Source organism: Xenopus laevis, chromosome 2S (genome assembly GCF_017654675.1).
Source record: "Xenopus laevis strain J_2021 chromosome 2S, Xenopus_laevis_v10.1, whole genome shotgun sequence".
Classification (NCBI taxonomy): Eukaryota; Metazoa; Chordata; class Amphibia; order Anura; family Pipidae; genus Xenopus; species Xenopus laevis.
The window spans coordinates 148,802,832-148,822,848 of NC_054374.1; the positions used below are offsets into that span (position 1 = coordinate 148,802,832).

At 40.0% G+C, this 20,017-nt stretch overlaps 1 protein-coding gene across 4 annotated transcripts in view; it reads left to right on the forward strand.

The window, feature by feature from the left end:
• Positions 1-20,017, forward strand: part of LOC108709967 (spermatogenesis-associated protein 13) — a 51,037-nt gene that overhangs the window by 27,151 nt on the left and 3,869 nt on the right. For 3 of the 4 annotated variants that reach the window (XM_018250280.2, XM_018250281.2, XM_041584516.1), the window contains 9 exons: positions 2,623-2,767; positions 8,311-8,447; positions 8,769-8,948; positions 9,238-9,423; positions 9,955-10,134; positions 10,969-11,201; positions 14,884-15,013; positions 15,747-16,119; positions 19,070-19,144. In XM_018250280.2, coding sequence (XP_018105769.1) covers positions 2,623-2,767; positions 8,311-8,447; positions 8,769-8,948; positions 9,238-9,423; positions 9,955-10,134; positions 10,969-11,201; positions 14,884-15,013; positions 15,747-16,119; positions 19,070-19,144 — 1,639 coding nt within the window. Of the gene's footprint in view, positions 1-2,622; positions 2,768-4,959; positions 5,147-8,310; positions 8,448-8,768; positions 8,949-9,237; positions 9,424-9,954; positions 10,135-10,968; positions 11,202-14,883; positions 15,014-15,746; positions 16,120-19,069; positions 19,145-20,017 lie in introns of those variants that run through there. The other variant, XM_041584517.1, reaches the window with a different exon arrangement.

The following is a 20,017-nucleotide window of genomic DNA, read 5'->3' on the forward strand; positions in this document are numbered from 1 at the left end:
TGTACCACTGAGGAAGGAGAAAGGCTGTAACGTGAGTAAATGGTTGGGATGCAAATTAAGCAAGACAAACATGAGATGAGGGAAAAACTATCTGTCTAAATACTGGTGCAGTTGGACACATACTCTAGCTGCCCAACTTTCACAAATACAACCGTTACGTTGGTAATTAGGTAAGGTGTGCATGTGTAGGCTGAGATAACACTATCATCTCCATCATGATGTGGATGTTCTGTCACTTTTTTTGACACTATTTTTGGAAGAGTTTTTTAACCACTTTTCTATATCTTTCTGCATTTTAAATAAGATTGGTACAATCCATTAAGGTGTAAGTGGTGGAGGGATGGAGTAGTCATCACTGCTTTTTACAGTTAAGTGGGATATAAAAAGTATGCAGAAATCGATGATTTTGTTTATTCTCATTTATGAGACGTCCAAGTGGTTCACAGTGTCCATCCCTTAATTTAATTAATAATTTTAGCCAGGTGTATTAAACCCTCTCCATGCCATAACATTATAGTACTGAAGGCCATTAGGCATATGCAATAAAGGGCATTATTGCTAAAATAGATACAGTGCAAACAAAGGCATGCTTTTTGCCTTTTAGTTTTCTATATAAATGAACAAAATGGTGCAAAATAAATGCAAAGAACAGGTACAGTTTGTTTTGCTCTGTTTTAGGGGCAGATTTATCAAAGGTCGAGGTGAAGTTTCGAAGTGAAAAAAACTTCAAAATTCGAAGGTTGTATTTTTTTGAAGTACTGTCTCTTTTAAACTTCGACTTAGACATTCGCCACCTAAAAGGTGTCGAAGTGCCGTTTTAGCCTATGGGGGACCTCCTACAACCTGTATGGAGGCAATCGGGGGAGTTTGGGAGATCGAAGTTAAAAAGACTTTGAGCTGCGATCGTACAATTCGAAGTACTACCCCAAAAAAACTTAGACCTCCATTCGATTGGTCTTTTTGAATTTGAAGTTCAAAGTTTTTTTTAACTTCGACCTTTGATAAATATGCCCCTTAATGTCTTGCCTTTAATTTTCTTTGTTTTTATTGTTTTTTTTTTTAAAAAAAAAAGATTCAGGTTATTTTATTTCTCAATTATGATAGCTATTTTTCCTATCTACAGCCATTAGTTCTAGGGATGGGTGAATTTTTTCATCTTGTTTCAGCGCAGAATTGACGCCCATAGACTTGTATGGCTGCGTGCGTCAAAAAAAAAAAAAGACGCGCAACAAAAAAAAAATTTTGGACGCCCATAGACTTTAATGGGCATCGGCGACAGTTCGCCAGCGGCAAGTTTTTAACGAAATGGGTCAAATTCGCCCATCCCTAATTAGTTCCTAATGTCACCTTTATATATCCTGCCCTTTCAAAATAGGCTTTTTCATAAAAATAATGCCAAGGAAGGTTTATATTGGTAAGTCACCAAGTACAAGTAAAAAATATAATTTAAGAAATAAGGATCAACCTGCTTTGCTTGGGTGGAAATGTAGAATAATGTTTGGACATAACTTGTCCACTTTATGTAATTAGTGTTTCCCTGAATTACATTTCCACACCATGTAATCATACTGTGTGCAGAATGACTGCAAACATCCCAATTTCTTAGTCTGACAACAAATAAGTTGACATATGCATTCCCTTTATATGTCTAAAGATTCCTATTGTTCATTTTGTATTGATTGCCTGAAAATTACCAACGTGATTAAAAGAAACCTAGATAGAATTCAAGGAATTCACGAGAGTCCGAATATTTTATGTAGCCATTTTTTCGGAATGTCTTCTGTAGGTCGGGTTTGGTTGGGCATTATAGGCATTTTTAACAATACAACCTAACCATCTTGCTATATATGTAACCTACAGGATCAACCTATTAAATTTCAATTAATCTGTCCAAAGTAAAACTTCCTCTGGTGATGTATGGTGACATTGAGAGCCAAAGCCCTTCCTTATTCCTGTTATAGCCATTCTTTCAGGTCTTCTGTCCAAATAAAAGGGGCTATAATTAGCCATAACATGCAATGACCAGTTGTACAGTATACCGATGCTCCCTCCTGGCAAATCAGCCTGATATCTTGAAGGTTGACCAGTGTATGACCGCTTTAAGGTCTCACTATGATGTTTTTTAGCTATTCCACCCCTTCCTCCTGGGCAAGTACTAAACGTGTAGGCCATTGAGTATGAACAATATTGTAGCAAGAGTGTTGAAAGAGAGAAAACTTCATCACATCATTTAACAGATGCACTACCTGACCAGAGGAAGAATTTGTTAGGAATAGTATGGCCTAAGGACCAAATGGTAGGATGAAAGATGTGACATAGAAATGCATTACTCAGATAATCACTGACAACGCTTTAGAGTTCAAGGTCTGCATGTAACCTAGTAACAGTAAAATGAACCTACATATAATTAACTTTTGGTGATTCTGGCTTACCTTTCTGCTTATAGGCATATTGGTGGCCCTTGTTGAAATTTAGACTTTTTATTCTGCCTTTGGTTCGATGATTAAAGGTACTCCTTTTTTTGAGATTATACCACCTTCCTCATTGTTAAAGAGGTGTCATAAAGTTTTTTTATGTTTGACATTTTGTTAATGATATGCTTTTTTTGTGTCTTATTGGCAGCCAGTTCCTCGACCCCCAATTCCAGCCCACAAAGTTCCTCCATACAAGGCTGTCTCTGCCCGTTTAAAACCTTTTGCCTTGTCCCAAAGCACGCCAATAGGCCTAGATCGAGTTGGACGTCAACAACAGCTAAGGGCTTCTAACAGTAAGTTCAGAGTATTATTTTACTGCGATGAGCAAAGTGCTACATTATTTTTACATAAATGCTTTATTTACTTATTTACAAAAAGTATGCAATAGCTAGTATATCATATCTCACAGTATTTTTAATTGGGCTTTAATGTATCCTTTACATTCTCTTGTTGTTTTTCTGGATTGTGTTATCACTGCCTGTGCACCAGATTGTGGTATCATTGCCTGTTCCCTGGCCATACTGTGCCTTTGTATGGTTGAAATGGTTGACTCCCTATTTTATCTGTAGACAAATGCAAGACTGCTTAGTTAAAATACCAGTGTGATGGGTGCTAGATGTCGTTTCACAGGAATGTTGACCTCGCAACAAATTCACCGTTAGAAAAAATAGGTGTCAAGAAAGCTAAAGAACTCGTTAACAGAATATAATATTCATAAAAGCTTGAACAAAAGCAGAACAATCCTATTGGGTTCATTTAATGTTTAAATCATTCTTAAGTAGATTTAAATTATGGAGAGCCGTAGCTTTCTGGATAACGTGCCCCATACCTGTAGTGTATAAAAAAGAACATTGAAGTATTTATTTATAATCAATTTTATTCTGCCCTCGACCATTCATGGCATGCCGCTAGTGATGGGCGAATTTCTTCGCCAGGCGCGTTCACACGATTCACCGCCGGCAAATAAATTTGTGAAACCATCGCAAAAATTAGCCACCATTGAAAAACGGACGGCGGCGTCCGTCAAAAACGAGCACATTTTTTGGCGAAGCAAAGCACCCTAAATTCGCCCATCACTACATGCCGCCCATAAAATACTGCCTTGCCACAAATCTGGGCCTGCACACATGGGCCAATAAACTGCTGACTCAATCTGTCTGCAGCTTTTATCGGCCCGTGTATGACCACCTTAAGGCTATGGGCACACAGGCTGGTGGCTCGGGCTGTTGTCAGCTGATGTATATTTGCGGGCTGGGAGAAGCAGATCTGCTCTGTGCCCCTGTTCCATTGATTTGTAATACTCTGGCACAAGGGGCCAAATTGCCCTCCCAGGTCTTTACCCACTTTAACTTGTATTATTTATTAAATCAGGGAGCACAAAGTTTGAGGGACTTATTCCATGGAGTAGTATATCTTCCATCAGGGGATTATCCTTTCGTTTTTTTTCCCCTCAGAAATAGGGTTGCCAATTTTCTGGAAAAAAATACCGGTCTTTCTATTATGTATTATAATCCTATATATTTATCATTTTTCCTTATTAATAACATTGGGATCAACCATCATTTTTGTCGGCCAGGCCGGTAAAATACCGTCCAGGTGGCAACCCTACTCAGAAACCATAATAGATGACATTCCAAAATGAAAATTGGAAACACTTTTTGCCCAACCCTTTTAGCTGTCAAAACCATGCCCATAGCAGCCTGTGTTAAACCGGGATTAGCCCATAACCCTATGGTAAGCCATTTTACATTTATGACAACCAGTTGTACCCATTACATCAGTGTACATATTGTTTTTTTAGCTCTATAAATGGCAGGGGCATAACTACAGAGGAAGCAGATCCTGCGGCTGCAGGGGTGCCAAGGAGTTTTGGGGGGCCCCATGGGGCCCTAATTAATGAGCAATTTTAATATATATTGGTAAAAAATCTCTGGATATGGGGTTGAAAATTAACTTGCTGTGGGGCCTGGTAACATCTAGTTACACCACTGATAAATGCCCATGTAGATGCCACATTGATTACAAAATAAACATAACCGCTCTTTATGGGTTCAGTAAATATTAGCCACGTAAACAAGTACATTGTGAAAGTATAGAAATAGTGAGCCAAAACAAATGAACTCATTATCCATAAAGAGTAATAAATGTCAACTGATTTATCTGCGCCCATCAGCACCCAGACATTTGTTTTGTCCTTGAAGTGCAACCTTTAAACTTCCCTTTATGCTCAATTGCTTAAGTTAATAACCGCGATCATTTGGATCCGCTGGCCAATAACGTGGGCAGATCTCTTGGCAGCTGCTGCCAGTCTGTAGACTGCATCCCTATCGATGCTATTGTATTGTTTCCTTCCCTACGGGTACCCCATGGTGGCGTCAGAAAGCCGTGAAATTCACAGCCACGGGGAGTTTGGAGCTGTCAGCTCTATCCTGTGTGGCCTGAGAGGCAGGCTAGCAAGATGCCAGGCATGAATAAGCTCCATCCACAGCAGCTCTAGCAGAGCCGTGTGAGCAAGCAGCTTTTTAAGCTCTTAATGGTTCTGCTTTTTTTTTTTTTAACAAAAAAAAGGCCAAACCCCTTTTTGTGCGTATTTTTAGCAAACAGCATGGTAGCCAGAGGGGAAATGGCACACTTTTGGAGTCTGGAGAGCCTTCACATGGATGGGTATTTGTGTAAGTGGTACATGTCTCTGTCTGTCTCTGCTTTGGGTATAGTACATCATTCCCTGTGCAGATTTGGTTGTGCAAGTTCCGGGGGCTAAACGTGGGCTGTGGGGCTGCCGGCAGTAACTGGGAGCAGGGGTTACATGTTCTGCAGTGCAATACTGCATGGAACAGCTTGGCTCGAGCGAGAATCAATAGGAATTCAGAATCCACTTTTTTTCTATGTTTAAATGCTATCCATTACAGCAAGCATATCTGCTTCGTTGTGCAGCATAGGGGAATGGGCATTGCAGTAACCCTGGAAATCATTTTAGCAACTTTTACTGTTCTGATTTTGATTAAATCATTTTTTTTTCATTGTGTGAATGTGACGTTGGCACTGTAAGTGGCATGAATTGTATACTGAGAATTTGCAGAACAAATTGGGCAATCTTCTGTTTTTTTTTTTTAATCAGGTCTGCCTAGCTTCCGACTCCTTAGCGTGTTAAACTACAACTCCCAGTACACCTATTCATCTTTTAAGGATGCTGGGAGTGGTCATTCAGCAGATGAGCCTGCTGCTCAATGGAGAGAGAATGTGAATGGCTTTTTTGGAAGCTTTTCACCTTCCATTCATAATTAGAAGGATATGTACTGTATAATAGCCAAGTTTCGACTGCTTTGCATCAGTAGCCTTGAAATTGCTGGGGCAACATAACGCTTTGTCGCCACCTCATTCTTCCCCAGTGCAAGGTGCATTACAGGACTGTTTTGCACAATGATAGATGGCTATTGGGAGTGCCACTTCTGCTTTCAGTAGCTCTGAGTATATTCACAGGGAGAGCTTGTTAGCAAGTATCTGCATAGCAATGCGTGGGCATGATCAATTGCCAGGTGATGGCTGGATTTGCTGCAATTTTGCCATTCTATGAATCACTTCTTTATACTATATCATATGCAGAAGTATGTTTTTTGGGGGGTTGGGTTTTTGTCATGTGTCTTTGAGGAACACAACTTGTTTAGCTGACGTGGAAAGAGGTTTGCCATGTTGCTGCAGTTGGTATATCAGAAATGAATCGGCTTTTGCAAGGATTATTCCTAGTTCCTTGACTGTGCGATAGGCCCCTATAAAACAACTCAATACAATCTCTAGGGACAGATTGTAAAGCTACTTTATATTCTCCATCCTTCTAATGGGGCAACTGAAATAAATGCATCCCCTACAATTTGCAAAACCCATTATCTAGAGGATTTTGGAGTTTCTTAAATGATTTTGTAAACCTAACAAGACATAGACATGAGAGATTAACAAGTGCATGGCTGCTGCATATTCAATACTTTTTACTTTCTTTAAAAAAAAAAAAACCTATCTCCAATTTAATTAAAAAATATGTACCGTTTTTATAAGAAACCTGACTGTATGCAGTGAAATTCTCCCTTCATTTACTGCTGTGGATAGGAATTGTCAGACGGTCCCTTACTGCTGAGCAGGGAAACAATTATACTTATGAACAGCAGGGGGAGCCCCCGCCTTACTTTCCAGCCATGCAGAACTCAAGCAGCTTTGCTTATGACGATCCCTAAGCAGCCCAGACCACACTGAGCATGTGCACAGTCTTAGTCTTGCAAAGATGTATAACAAAGTTACGATGGTGACCCCCTGAAGTCAACTTTGAAAGCATAAATTATTTGTTTGATTAGGCTTGTGGTGCAGTAAGTTCATGTTTATATTTAGTATACAAAATACAGCATTTCTAGCCTTATTCTATTTTACACTTTACATGCCCTTTAATAACATAGAAGCACATTCTCATCTTGTATAAGACCAGAAGACCTCAGTTGTTTATGTAGTGTGTAATGTTCCGGTGATGTGGTGAAGCAGGTCTTCATATTAATGCTAAACATAATTTTAGGGCTTGTGCTGGAGCTTTAGTTTCTCAGGAACTGGGATTAGACAAAGATTCAGATCTTGAACTCATCACTTCAGTTTGGCGGATCACCTCAAGCAGCAATTTCAGAGTAGGATATATCTAAATAGGAGCATCACATCTGGTATTTCCCTATCTCCTGACAATATATACAAGGAGACAATTAAATGTTCTGACAATGAAATGTCTTGTTATGAGAGCTTTTTGCTTTTGAATATAAACCACCTGTAGATTTCCTAATCATGTCTTACCTCAACGTATTCTATAATGCTATTGCTCAGTTAGTCTAAATGTTAACCATGCAAGGATGTTTGACTCCAGTAAATGGCCAGTTTATACCCTCTGCTTTTTCTATAAAATATTCATGATTCTTGCTCATTATCACATCCATTTTGCATTTTCTGAGGTTTCTATCATCTCAATTTACACTGTAAGACCGGACTTCTTTATTTATTTGATAATCAAGGTCTAAAATAATGTTAGTGGCCTCTCTTTGAAACCCAATGCCTTTAATAACTGTATAATAGCTAAGAATGGAAACAAGAATAGTTGCAGACTGCAGCTTCTACTTCTTAAGATGAGCTTAAAACCCCCTGCCATTTTCCACTCGCCAGTCTCTATCACTCTCAGTTTGAAATAACTTGAAATAATGAACTAGATGGAAGGAACAATGACGCAAGTTATGTTGGTTACCATGCAACAAGAGCCAAGTTCTTCTTTAGCTTCATATGGGAAATGATCTCTATGTTATGTATACCTACTTTTGCAGTGTAATTTCACTTGATTGTCGTCTGTTCTTCTTACTTTGCCTTTTTTTAATGCTTTTGCTTTACTGCTGTACCATGTTTAATTCATCCCCCATTCTGCAACCTGGAGTTACTGAAAACACTATATTCCAGATAGATGATTGAGTTTATGCTCCTTCCTCATCTTTGATGTATTCAGATAATTGTTACAAAGGTATCCATTTATAACTACTTTAAATCTTGACCACAGACAATTGTATTATGTTCATGGTGGAAATACTGGAATAATACTTGTATAGGTTCACCAAATGCAGAATTTCAGCTGAACCCAGTCTCAACTCGGAAATTTAAAGAAACAGTTATAGCTTCTGCAGACTAGTACTGCCTTACCAGCAATTCTTGATTGATTGTTTTTAAAAATTAATCTTGAGGCTGTTTTGGCCTCTGAGATTCTGCCCAATGTATACATAAAATGGAGCGCCATACTTCAGGAACTTAATAGTCTGTTTTGTGTGCTCAGTTTCTGCAGATGGAGGGGCTGAGTCTTCTGCTTTGGTTGATGACAATGGGAGCGAAGAGGACTATAGCTATGAAGAGCTTTGCCAAGCCAATCCCAGATACCTGCAACCAGGAGGAGAGCAGCTAGCAATTAATGAGGTTCATAGTCATACTGTTCCATCCAGTTACTTTGGTACTAGCAGAAAAGGAAAAAATGCAAATGTCTGCCCTAAATCGTATCTTTTATCTTCATTGACATGAAGTAAAGTCATGTCAATCCCGCATGCATTATTATTTATTTAAAACCATGCTGGTATTTTCAGATATGTTAGCCATAAACTGATGATAGGCTATGTGCTTTCCTTATCATTGCATTTGTCCTTCTTCTGTCAATTCTTGCACAGGTTTTTTTCCCCCACAAATGCACATTAGAGCCTACCCTAGGGTGCTAGCCTAATCTTATATTTTGTTGTCCTTTAGTTGATAAGTGATGGCAGTGTGGTGTATGCAGAAGCTCTGTGGGATCATGTTACAATGGATGATCAAGAACTGGCCTTCAAAGCAGGAGATGTCATCCGTGTTCTCGAGGCTTCTAATAAGGACTGGTGGTGGGGAAGAATTCGAGACCGTGAGGCCTGGTTTCCTGCTAGCTTTGTACGGGTAAGATATTTTCAGTGGTAAAACTAAATTATTTCTAAGCAAAACATTAGAACTAAGCCAACCTGGAGCTCAAGGATTTCATAGGTTGGAACTGAATAACATATAGCCAATCAGATAATAAACATGTCAAATATGTTAAGGGTTGCAACTTCCAATTCACCTTATAGATGAACACTGTTGTTTTCTACTGAAAATGCAGTATGGTAATAATGAATAACTTCTGCAAGGCTATTCTGTATCTTTATCCTGAACAGTAGTCATCCCTTTCCACTGCGTTTTCCTTTTGTAGTTACGTGTCAACCAGGAGGATGTATCCGAAAACTCTTGTAGCTTCCATGAAGAAGATCATGACATGACTGTTTCAAAGTCCCGCCACAAGAATGCTGAGAACATGGGCCAGATGAGGGCTAATGTAGTTCGCGAAATAATGGACACAGAGCGGGTCTACATCAAGCATCTTAAAGATATCTGTGAGGTACAGTCCAAAACCTATTTTGCAACCGAGAACATATGATGGACACGCTCATACTGCTAATATGGTTATATTGAGTGAGGGCTGTGGAGATGTAGCCAGTCAACATTGCCCAGGGATCTTTGTCATAAAAAGGGAGACTGCTAATTCAAATCTAGACACTACCTGAAAATACTATAGTCCAGTAACAAAAGTAAACGATAATAAGGGAGAAGAGCTCACAGTTCACCCCAGTCTAAGGGTGCACGTATATAAAACCAAACAAAACGATGGGAGTCTTCCCAATAATCAACATAAGGTTTACTCATAGGCTGGTCCTATGAGTTAGTGCTGCAGTAGACACAAAACTCATTCGGCTTTTGTGCTTCATGTGCTAAAAAATGTTTTTTGGATTTTTAAACTTATTTGTTGATTATTGGGAAGACTGGCATCTTTTTGTTTGGTTCATATCTGTGGCATTAATGTCAAGGAGGGCGCATATTTTTGCAGGACCCTTATAGTCGTCCTCTCAAGACTTGCTTTCTTTTTATACAGGGATACATCAAGCAGTGTAGAAAACATACCAGCATGTTCACAGAAGGGCAGCTCAACACCATCTTTGGAAACATTGAAGATATTTACAAATTCCAAAAGAAGTTCTTAAAAGATCTTGAGAAGAAACACAACAAAGATGAACCCCACATAAGCGACATTGGGGACTGCTTTCTCAATAATGTAAGTTGTTGGGTTTTATTTTAAAATAGAACATCAAATGGGGAGGAAGAATAAATTACTAGATCATTCGATCAAATGCAGTTCTGCTGTATGAAATGAAATGGTCTTGCTTATAGGAGCAGTAAAGCTCAATGGCATACTGTAATATATTACTCCTCTGCATAACTACGTATTAATAATAATTATGTGAATAATAATTATTAATAATTGTGTGTGTCTTCACCCCATTAAGATGTTTTTTTTTAATAAGACCACTCTGTAGGTGTCTAGCAGGGACAAGCAAATACCTTCATCTTTATAGAAGGCAGGGGAAGCATTTTTTCTCCTTTTCTTCCATCCCTCTCCTCCTCTTCTTCAACTTGGAAGAGGCTTAGCCTACATTTATCCCTCCTGTAAAGAAGAAACATATGCCAGATTAATTCTCTTGTCCAAACTATAGACAAATAATAGTTGAGGCCAAAGATTGTTTGGGTGTTATTAAACGCCTAATTTTTAAGGCATGCCATATACACGATATATGTGTCTGGGTTCTTGTGTCTTGTCCTGCAGCTAAAGTGGATTTCACTGAAGCAACTGGTACATAAAGCTTCTCTATTTAACAATGAATGCTTCAAAAACATTCCTCTGTCTTTACCTATTAGTAGGCTACAGTATATCGTACTTTAGCTAGCTTTAGATCTATTTTCCTAAAGAGGAAGTTCAGTGCAATGGAAAATTGCTTCCCTTGCCTGGTCTTAATGCATTTCTAACAATTAGTTCTTTAATTTGTATTGTTGTAATTTTCTATCTAGTGGTTTCAATGTTAATTCAATAGTTGTCTCAATTCTTCTCCAGCAAGATGGCTTTTCCATCTACTCTGAGTACTGTAACAATCATCCCAGTGCGTGCTTAGAGCTGTCCAACCTGATGAAGCAAGGGAAGTACCGGCACTTCTTCGAGGCCTGCAGGCTTCTGCAGCAGATGATTGATATTGCTATTGATGGCTTCCTGCTGACCCCTGTGCAGAAGATCTGTAAATACCCTCTACAACTAGCAGAGTTACTGAAGTATACAACTCAGGAGCACAGGTAAATGTAATGTTTGTTTTCATATGGTGTAGCCCTCCTTGTACCAGTGGTAGAAGCATTTACATAGCCCAGTTGTCATTTAGGTTGATGGTACCCTATCTGACCCATGTGGAAAGCTGACAGGCCTCTGTGCCAAAATACTCAAGTGCTTCCTTCTAGAAATGTCTTCTGGCGGTCAAAATACCACGTTTTATTTAGGGATGCACCAAATCCACTATTTTGAATTCAGCTGAACCCCCGAATCCTTTGTGAAAGATTCGGCCGAATACCCAAAGGAATCCAATTTCCCTCCCGCCCCTAATTTGCATATGCAAATTAGTATTCTGATTCGGTTCAGCCAGGCAGAAGGATTTGACCGAATCTGAATCCTGCTGAAAAAGGCCGAATCCTGGCCGAATCCCGAACCGAATCCTGGATTCAGTGCATCCCTAGTTTTATTAGACTTAAGGTTGCCATACACTCTGAGATCTACGTACTGGGCCAAATCTGGCTAAACCAATAATTTGGCTCCTTGAATTATAGCAGAGGACATTGCAGGCCCGTTGGGAGAGGACTGCATCAATGCGCCAATGTGGACATCTCCAAAAAAGGATTTTTGAACCTGTCCTTTTGAAATTTGGATAATTTTCAGCGAGATATCAGCCATGTAAGGCACCTTACTTGGCCAATTAAGCTCCCAACTTGGTCAGAAGGGGCCAAATCAGCAGCTTAAAGGGGACGTGTAACCCAAAAAAAATATTTACAATTTTATCACATTAGTCAAGCAAAATGAACTTTAATTACACTATAGAAATTATTTGAATCTTGTTTCCTTTAGTCTGGGAATTCATAATTATAGCAAGCAGGCAGGAGCCATTTTGTGGACACTGTTATTAAGACAAGCCTTGTATCATCTCAGAATCTTGTTTGTGCACCAGAATGGGGGACCTGATGTCCATCCCCATGCACTGGCTACACAATTAAATGGTGAAGAGAACTGGGGGAATGTAGGGAGAGCAGTGACATCTAGGAAGTGCTGAATGGAAAGTGAAAGTAATTGTCTGCCCCGCCTCTAGAGGGGCAGACAATATCTGATTGACAGCTGAGCTTTTTAAATGAGCTTACAACAGCTATGAATGCTTAAATAAAAAATAGAAATTGGATTTCATGTTTAATTTAAAAAAAGGACTTTTATTATACATCTTTTTGTGTCTGGTCCACTTAAAATGTGCCCATGTTATGTCCAAACTCAGTCTAGGTTTCACCAACTGCCGTTGCTGCGATTAATGTCATTAGAGCAAGCGCTCCCTCTATGGACCTTAAGAAGCAGTATTTCCACCCCTTGCAATTGTGTCTTCATCAGTAGAAAATAAGCCAGCTACGTTCTTATAGGGGATTCTCAGCATTTGCGGTACAGCAATGATGTGTGTTGCCCTAGAAAAGCTTTTCAGTATAACTCGTTGTGCTTGGACTTGTCACATTACCAAATATTCTATCCTCTGTTAATGAGGCTGGTTCCTGAATAATATATGGAAACAAGTATGGCATGTATATACTAGTCATGTTGTGTTCCCTTGGTGGAATGTTCCGGATCACATTTTTCAGCTTGCACACAACGAGCTGCCAGTGTTCCCTTTTCAATTAGGACATTCATCAAATTTGGCTTTTGCTGTTATTTTGCCGTCCCCCCCCCCCCATGCTTATTGTTCCCTTGCCATAGAAACGTATGCCTAATTCCCTTTTCTCTTATCTATGATTTTAAGTATATCGTGTGACCAAGTGGCTTCCCTTCATGTGAGAGAATGGGTTGCCCTATCCGCTGTACAATGGCAGTATTGTTTCAGTGGGTTTTTGGGACCCTGCAGGGGGAGAGCCTGGGACCAGCCATGTGTGACAGCAACAAAATAAGAGTATTCTTTCAGTAGGGGCTCAGGGTAACTTTTTCCTGACCCTCATCTTCAAGTGCTCTGTTATGGGAGATTAAAGGGGCCGGCGGATGCGGAATGAATTTTGCAACAGTATGTGATCCAAATACCCTACTGACATTGAATGCTGTTGGCATCTGCAGAGATCCTGAGCGTAAATTTATAAAGGGAAATCACACTTAAGGCAAAATTATGATTTTTCTGCAAATAAAGTGTTTCTTGGCTGTGTTTATCCTGTTCCATGTAAAATCGGTCATATATGTGGGGTTGTCTAGTAGGATGGTATGGATTTTCTTGACCCTGCAAAAAATTGGATCACTTGGATGACCCATACATATCCCATACCTCCCAATATTTTTAAAATAGAAAGAGGAACAAAAAGTTTTGCCGCTCGTAGTGCAGCTAAAAATGTTGCCCACGCCCTTTGCATGGCCACACCCCCTAATTACCATGTCTATTTTACAAATTTGGTAAGTATGAACACATTTCTTGGAGTTTTAGGGTCCGGTTTTATGTGTTACAGTTTTGCTAATGAAAGTGGATTGCCCTTTAAGTCTCCGTTTCACCAAGAGACCTGCTTATCTTTGCTCATCCTAAATTGTAACAAATGTGCAGCTGCCACGTATTCTAGCCAATTAAGTTTTAGAAACGTTGTATCTTTTATTGGCTGTTCAGTACAGGGGATCAAAGAGGAACTTGAGACATTTCAGTAACAATCCCGGACTGAGCTGTCAAAATCGGGAAAAACAGGATAGTTGTGAGATATGCGTGGGAGGCTCAGGCAACACAGCCGGACAGATTGCCTCAGGCACTCAGCTGGCCTGGCACAGCCCTGTCTACCAGCAATTGCGCTCCCTGCACTAGAAGAGTCTAACTTACCTTGAATAATCAGAAGTTTGTCCCTTAACGTTACTAGGAAAGGTAATTTGCGGGTTGCTGCTACCTGAGATCAGTTTCTCAAACTCGCCACGAGGCAACCACACCCCTGACCCTGCTGTGCCTTTTGGTTTTTCAAGCTTTATCGGGTATCAGCCAAACATGCCCCTATAGTACAGTGCATGACAGCTGCCATTTCAAGTTTATTGAAGCAAATTACCTTTAATATTGTATTTAGATGTATTTGAAGCCCTATAAATAGAAAGTGAACTTATTTATTCATGTCATGCTGTCCTGAGCAATTTATATGTTTTCCCTGTTCTGCAGCATTTTCACGACATTAGCAGTATTACACCGCTAATTTGCTTTAGACTGCATCTCTTGTCACTACGTTACACTGATTTCTCCATTCTGCAGTATCAGAAGAACCATGCTTCTGTATGGGGATCATATTTACACAGCACTGTGGCTTTAAATTAGATTCCACCCACTCCCTCACTCCAAAAACATACATACAGGTTAATTGGCTCATGATAAAATTGCCTTTCTATATGTGAATGTGATAGGGACTGTAAGCTAAGCACTGGGGCCGAGACTGATGTGAATTGTGTATAATCTCTGTAAAGCTCTGCTGAATATGTCAGCTTTATATAAACAGAAAATATAATGATCTCTGCAGAGGCAAGAAAAACTGCAGCGCACAATGTACTATTATTTACTCCCTTTTGTTCAGTTGTTACTTTGATTTCCAACTGCAATTTGCAAGATGCAAAAGTAATTTTTCAGGTCATCTGTTTTTTTGTCCTAATTTAATCAGAGGAAGAAAGTAATTTGCTTTTACAGAGGGGCACGTGTAATTGGAAAACATCAAGGGAAATTAAAGCTTCCTGTTTGTTTTTCAGTGATTACAACAAAATAAAAGAAGCCTACGAAGCCATGAAAAATGTTGCCTGTCTAATTAATGAGAGGAAAAGGCGGTTGGAAAGTATAGACAAGATTGCCCGCTGGCAGGTTTCCATTGTCGGTTGGGAGGTAAGTGTTTCTAGAAATCAGGATTTTGTCTTTAGGCCATGTCATTTTTATTGGACGTGTGTGTAATAATGATAGGTCTCCCATGTTTGTCTTGTGAATGCAGGGGCTGACATAAAGGGGTTGGGGTGGAATGTGCCACGGCTGGGCAGCTTGGAGGGGAGCTGGCTATGAAGGTGGTGGGGTTTGGGTTAATGAGGGTCATGACTGGGCAGGTATGGGGCATAACGGGGTGGATTGGGGTTGTAATAAGTAATTTACTTTGATACATCCAGTACTGTAAAGGTGGATGTACATGGTTTGATAAAAGCTGCTGACTCAGCCCCTCCAGACAAAGTCAGAAGCTTATTGTCCCATATACAGGGTCCTCCTGACATGTCTCCTCTGGACCAAGCCAGCAGCTGATTGGCTCATGCACGAGACCCTCCTGATGGCCTCCCCAGCCAGATTTGTATTGAACAGGTTATAAAATCACATCAGGCGAGGACCATATCACGAGCCCTCCTTAGGATCTGATTGATTGCCTGGGGCCCAAATGAACAGATCAGCCCTTATTGGCACAGCACTTTGGTGACCAAATCAGGCAACGATCCATTATTTACCAGACAAGAATATCTACTGATGTATGGCTGATTTAAGAATAAGGAAGGATTGGTTGCTAGAATGAGACAAATTTTCATGTTTGCTATATAGAGACAATACGTCTAAAAGAGTGCATTTTTATTTCTTGTAACAGGGACAAGATATTTTGGCCAGAAGTTCAGAACTGATTCACTCTGGAGAACTGACCATGATAATTAAACAAGGAAAGAGCCAACAAAGGACGTTCTTCCTCTTTGACCATCAACTGGTCTTCTGCAAGAAAGATCTGTTGCGCAGGGACATCCTGTATTACAAGGGGAGAATTGACATGGACGAGATGGTGTTGGCGGATGTTGAAGACGGGAAAGATCGGGACTTTAATCTGAATATCAAGAATGCATTTAAAGCCATGAATCGATTAACAGACGACGTCAATCTTTTTTGTGCAAAGAAACAAGAGGACAAACAGAGGTGGATCCAGGCCTTTCTGGATGAAAGGAAAAGAGTTCAGGATGACAAAGATATGGGTAAGCAAGTAATGGAGATAATGCAAGTTATACTGTCAATGATAGCTGTGGTTTCCAATCTGTTAGGGTAATCAGTTAGGGTATTCTTTGGAAAGAATGGTCTCCTGGAGACTGATACTGTGTAACCTCCTTATTGTGCCGTGCAGTTATGGTGGACCCTGGTTGGAAACTATTCTTTACCAATAGGTATGGCCCTGCTCAGGTCCATTTTCTTATACCCATAATCAGTAACCCACAATTATAACCCCCCCCTAATCCACTACCCTTACTTACCTTCCGACCTGGGGACACGCAAAAACAGAAGTGACGTCATTTTGGACCAGAAGGGGCTTCACTCCGGTGCCTGATCCGCACAAAGATGGAAAAAAATTGACACAATTACAGTGGCGGGTGGAAGGGCTCAAGTCCGCACCTTTGTCTGTTACCCAGTTGGGTTACCCACCGGGTGTGTTCACGGTCAGGGATCTGGGGACTTTTTGCCCAAACCCTGACCGCAAGTACCCGCAGGTACCCGACCCGGTGCAGGACTCTAATCCCCCCATCAGCCAAAACAATTTCCCTCTGATACAATCAGTTGCTTAGTCTGAAACACACAACACAAGTTTTGCAGTTGGTAAAAAATTTTGAGAGACCTCCCTGGTAAAATGTTAAAGGGGTGGTTCACCTTTAGTATGTCATAAAATGGCTAATTCTAAGCAACTTTTCCATTGGTCTTCATTATTTATTTTTTATAGTTTTTTTTTTATTAATTATTTGCCTTCTTCTTCTGACTCTTTCCAGCTTTTCAGCTTTCTCGAAAAACTAATGCCCTGTATTGCTACAAATGTATTGTTATTGCTACCTTCTATTACTCATTTTTTTATTCAGGCCCAGATTATTCATATTCCAGTCTCTTATTCAAATCAATGCATGGTTGCTAGGTTAATTTGGACCCTGAAACTGCAAACTGGAGAGCTGCTAAATAAAAAGCTGAATAACTCAAAAAACACAAATAATGAAAAATGAAAACCAATTGGAAATTATCTCAGAATATTACACTCCGCGTTATACTAAAAATGAACTCAAAGGTGAAAAACCCCTTTTAAATATCTCACAACTATAAGAGTAAATAGAAGTATCAGAATAATATCTATTTTTGCCTTTTTAGCAATGCTGAATATATTTTATTAATGTAAAGCTTAGAAGCAAACCGGTTTTTAGTCCTTGATACATTATTATTGTGATTATGTTGATTGACCCAAAAAATACCCCGTAACCAGTCATTAGGTTAATTAAGTAATTTGATGCTGCACCTGTCTGTAGTACAAAGTGATTTCTCTATGACCCTTATCTTAATATAGTCAGAGGCGGCTTCATATTTCTTGAAAATGGCAATATGTTTTATTGGAAAAGGATGAAGCACAATTAGGCTGAAGTTAATTAATTGGGGTTCTTGGCAAGGATGCAGCTTACCCAACAGAATCTGTTCCATTATGTTAGAGCAGGAGTCTACCTGAAACATACTAAAATTTTATGCTCCATGGCAGAAAATAATTGTTGCAAGCAGTGGCTTTCTTTAGTGGGGTAGGGACACGCAGAATAGACCAATGGTCTGCTGATGTACTGGTGTTGTACTATATACTGGTGTACTAAGTGTTTAATAAAGGTTATTATTTCCACTGCTCTCTCCCCCTACTGTACCTGCTATCCTACAGCCACACTCCCTTCCCAGAGACTATGATCCCACTGTTACTATAGGCACCATCTCTCCCTACTATACCTGCTATCCCACAGTCACACTCCCTTCCCAGAGACTATTATCCCACGGTTACTATAGACACCATCTCTCCCTACTATACCTGCTATCCCACAGTCACACTCCCTTCCCAGGGACTATTATCCCCACTGTTACTATAGGCACCATCTGTTCCTACTATACCTGCTATCCCACAGTCACACTCCCTTCCCAGAGACTATTATCCCACTGTTACTATAGGCACCATCTCTCCCTACTATATTTGTTATCCCATAGCCATACTCCCTTCCCAGAGACTACCCTACTATTTTACTATAAGCAACTGATTGTGGCTTTTTGTCAAGCAGAGAATAAATAACAAAGCTCAGCAGCAAAGTTGGCTTCTTTCAGTGTATTTAGTTCCAAGCAAAGAGATCCTTCTGGGTCACAGGAGTTGGAAGAATTATTGAGATGAAAGTGTTTGAAAGAATCCATTTATTAGAATAGTGAAAGTCACATGCACCTTATTTGGTGAAACTCTAGCATTTGTGTGTTGTACCTTGGTATTTAGATTCATGAAACAGCCAGCATTGCCCCCTTCTGCTTATCCTGTAGGAGTTGAGAGGATCATATTTTTTTCTGGCGTGTTGAAGTGGAAATCTCTTGTTTACTTCTTTTGTTTACTTTGCATGTTTGTGACTGTGACAACATGGCCTGTCTCCTCCAATAACAGAAACACGAATGTCTAGCCTCTTATGTCAATAGTGTATTCAGCACAGGTGCTGTTTTATGTAAGAATAGCTGATGGGGTTGGATTGCGTGAAGAACGTGGGTCTTTGAGTTCATTGGTGGCATAGAACTACAGGCTGTGTGACATGTCAAAGTAGCAGTATAGCTATTAAACCAAAACATTACTTGCCATTTAAAAGGATTAAAAAAGTAAGGTTGAAGCCTGACCAGGGCCTTGCATGACTTCATTAATTTACAGAATGTCATAAAGAAAATGTAACCTTTATCTAGTTGTTAAGGCCCCACTTATTCTAGCAACCAAGCCGGGATATGAGTGACACACTGAGAGAAGAATACATGTGGGTCTGAATAAAAAGTTAAGCAACAACAAATAAAACATTAAATATCTCTAGTATTATACATACCCAAGATGATGAAATAACCGCACCAAGATTAGAAATAAGAACAGAAATAATATTTATGTATAACACTTGGTCTTCATTGCAGGGATGGAGATCTCAGAAGACCAAAAGAAGCAAGCCATGCACAATGCCAAGAGATCAAGGCAAGGGAAGATGAAAGGTGAGTGGTTGATAACCCAACAGCACCTCCCGGGGGCCCCGGGCCCTTTAGTCAGACACTAAAGGGAGATGTTCTAAAAATAGGCAAGTTTGCTCCAGCTTCAGTAACCAATCAACAGGTTGGTTGCTATGGGTTACTAGACCAGGAGCAAACTATATGCCTTTTATTACATTGCCATCTTTGTTCTACACCTGGCAGTATACTGTTTTTAAGGCAATAAGTGACATTGTAGACTGGGCATGTCCCATAGCAAGCCAGCCTTTTTTTTTTTGCTTTGTTCTCTTCCCTGTCTGTACTTCAGGGGGGGGGGGGTCTAGATTCCATCACTGCTGCACAGAAGGAATGGCCCCTCTGGTAATGTGTAACTTTGGCCCTCAGACACACTTTTATAATTGACTGGAAATCTCATAGAATTTTAGCTTATAAGCTTCGGTGCATGAAGAGAAGCCAAAGGTCACAGGCAATCAGGCGTTATACATCCATAACCTTCCTGCCCAGCCAGTGCGCTTCATACTGATTCTTTTCCATCAGGAAAAATATATTTCTCATTGCCAGCCTGTGTGTATTGCATGCACAGTCCCCTATGTGCTGTTAGCTGCTTCCATCTAGTCACTACTGAGATCAGGTATCACTGGCAAATAAAGGGTTTTGTAAAAGCGGCTGTATGGATTTGTGCAGATATGGGGGTGGGATTCTGGTTTCAGCACCTACATTAGGCCAATGCTCTTCTTGAAGGGAATCTGGGAATTGTAGAGCAACAGCAGCTGGGAGTCCCAACACATGTGCCCTTCTCTTTAATCCCCTAAAACTGGTTCTATTGACTACCTAAACCGACAATTATGCACCTTTCTGTGTAGTATTTAAATGAGAAAT